The 2,292-nt window shown below is 53.2% G+C and overlaps 1 protein-coding gene across 1 annotated transcript; it reads left to right on the top strand.

Annotated features, from left to right (window-relative positions):
- Positions 1-808: 808 nt before the first annotated feature.
- Positions 809-2,117, top strand: GMORB2_2559 (uncharacterized protein; the record flags this gene model as incomplete). Its single annotated transcript, XM_035464539.1, has 3 exons — positions 809-986; positions 1,701-1,921; positions 2,106-2,117. The coding sequence occupies 3 exons, from the start codon at positions 809-811 to the stop codon at positions 2,115-2,117; spliced, it is 411 nt and encodes a 136-aa protein (XP_035319725.1).
- Positions 2,118-2,292: the final 175 nt, after the last annotated feature.

The following is a 2,292-nucleotide window of genomic DNA, read 5'->3' as shown; positions in this document are numbered from 1 at the left end:
AACCATGAATTGGGCCGCCATCTAATTTTTATTAATATTACATCTTCCGACCTCTAGGCTCTAATCCGCCAAAGGGGGGGGGGGGGCATGATGCATCCGCCAGCCACGTCGTCCTCTCTCACATTCTCCTCACATTCTCCTATCTCTCCCTCCCCCCCTCATCCCGACATAATCGTCGTCCCAGAACTATCGGCAGAGTAAAACAGACTTGTGACTGGATTCAACTCTTCAGGCTCTGAACAAGGTTCCCTTTTCTTTTTTCTTATTCCTCTTTTTTTCTTTTTTCTTTCTTCTCTCCCCCCCCCCTCCCAGCCTTCCTCGTAATACTGGGCAGAGGTGCTTTGCCACCGATGACAATATATCGCATTATCCCTTCTTTCTCTTGCCTTGCCATTCTCCCCAACCCTCCCGTAACCTGTGGATCGATCTGCGTGCTTTTTCTCTTCTTCCTTAGCCTTAGGATCAATTTGTACAGCACATACGCACGCACGCACGCACGCACGCACGCACGCACACGCCCATCCCCCACCTACACACAAACACGACGCAGCACAGCACAGCATAAAAGTAAATAAAGGTAACAGAGAACAGCTGCACTGCACAGCTGCACACACACACGCCCCCCCCTTCTCTCTCACCTCACAGATTCAGATGTGTGCGGTACTCTTGTAATGTAGTATCATTGTACGGGACAGAGAGGCATCACCTCTTTATATCTCATCTCATGTATCTTTCTCTCCCTTCTACTTCTCTGGCTGCTTGTATGAGGGTATATCGTCTCATCTTGATCACTGTCATCTACCTCATCATGGTCATCATGTCAACTACACCCCCCCACCCTCATCCGCTCAACTTCGAGGCAAACCTTTCAATGTATATTCCACTCGGGGCATTGGAACCTATCCTGCCCGCATATGCCCGATTGCCCAAGGAGTCTAGCCTGTCTTCTACATCGCCATTCGTCTCTCAGCATAGTGCCTGTACGGGTACGCCTTCCTCTCTGCTGGTGTAGGGGACCAGCCGACCATTGAGATCAGGGAACAGTTTCCGAGATATAATATCCCCAACTCTCTCTCTCTCTCCGTTTGGGAGAAAGAGGTAGGAGAAGGAAAGGACGAGAGGAAGAGAGAGATCAGCACAATCGGAGTGCACATGCACATACATACATATATATACATACATATCATACACGCACGCACGCAAGACACCCACACGAGACAGAGACGCAATGGACGACGACGACGACACAGTACGGGTCGTCGACTTATCCGCCGTCCGATACTCGGATTTCTCAACAGTCAATTATTACCAGAACAACGGCACGAATGACGAGGATAAGGCCAGAGATGGACCTGCCGGCCATGAACCAGGTGTGTATATCCTTCTTCTTCTTCTCCCCCTTCATCCCACTTTATTCCTCTTGTTCCATCAGTGTCCCACCCCCCCTGTTCCTTCCTTCCTTGCTAGTACGAGTACGGAGCATGATCTGTAGTACAAGGTACTCGTACATATAATCTTTCTTTTTTTTTTTTTACCCGCCTCCCTCGACCCCCACACCACCCCGGACCTACACCGTCCCACCTACATATACAAGTACACCACACCGTCGTCACAGAAGGGACGAGTGGGCAAAGGAGGAAGGAAAAAATTCAACCACTCTCGTCAAATCTCTCCTCTCCGCTGACAACCGGAAATGGTAGGCGCCGATGATTTGGAAGATGGCGTCGCCGCCGACCAGCAGCAGGATGCCGTCTCCATGTCCGCAAAGGACAGGAAGAAGGCCAGGAAGAAGGCCAAGAAGCAGCAGCTTGCCGCTGCATCTACACCATCAGCTGAGGAGCAACCGCCCGAAGAGGCCCCGGTAGAGGCCCCGGCAGACGACATGCCGTCGGCGGACGAGACCCCGGCGGCAGAGGAAGCAGTGCCAGAACCAGAACCAGCACCGGCAGAAGAGGCACCGGCTGAGGATGAAGCCGAACCTGCCGACAAGGGTAAAAAGTCAAAGAAGAAGAAGAAGAAGGGCAAGAACGCCGCCGCCGCCGCCGCCGCCGAGCCTTCACCAGAGCCTGCTGCAGAGGAGACTGCTGCAGAGGAGACTGCTGCAGACGAACCTGTAGCTGAGCCGGTACCCGAACCCGTCCCCGAGGCTACCACCGAAGCTCCTGCGGAAGAGGGTGCAGCTGAATCGGCGCCGGAAGCTTCTCCTGAGGAGACCTCGGCAGAAGAGCCAGCTGCAGAAGAAACCCCGACAGAAGAGACTCCGGCAGAAGAGACTCCGGCACAAGAAACTCC

This window comes from Geosmithia morbida, assembly GCF_012550715.1.
Source record: "Geosmithia morbida isolate 1262 chromosome Unknown scaffold_13, whole genome shotgun sequence".
In the NCBI taxonomy this organism is placed as follows: Eukaryota; Fungi; Ascomycota; class Sordariomycetes; order Hypocreales; family Bionectriaceae; genus Geosmithia; species Geosmithia morbida.
The sequence above is the reverse complement of the archived record's forward strand: the minus strand, read 5'-3'. Positions and strand labels throughout refer to the sequence as shown.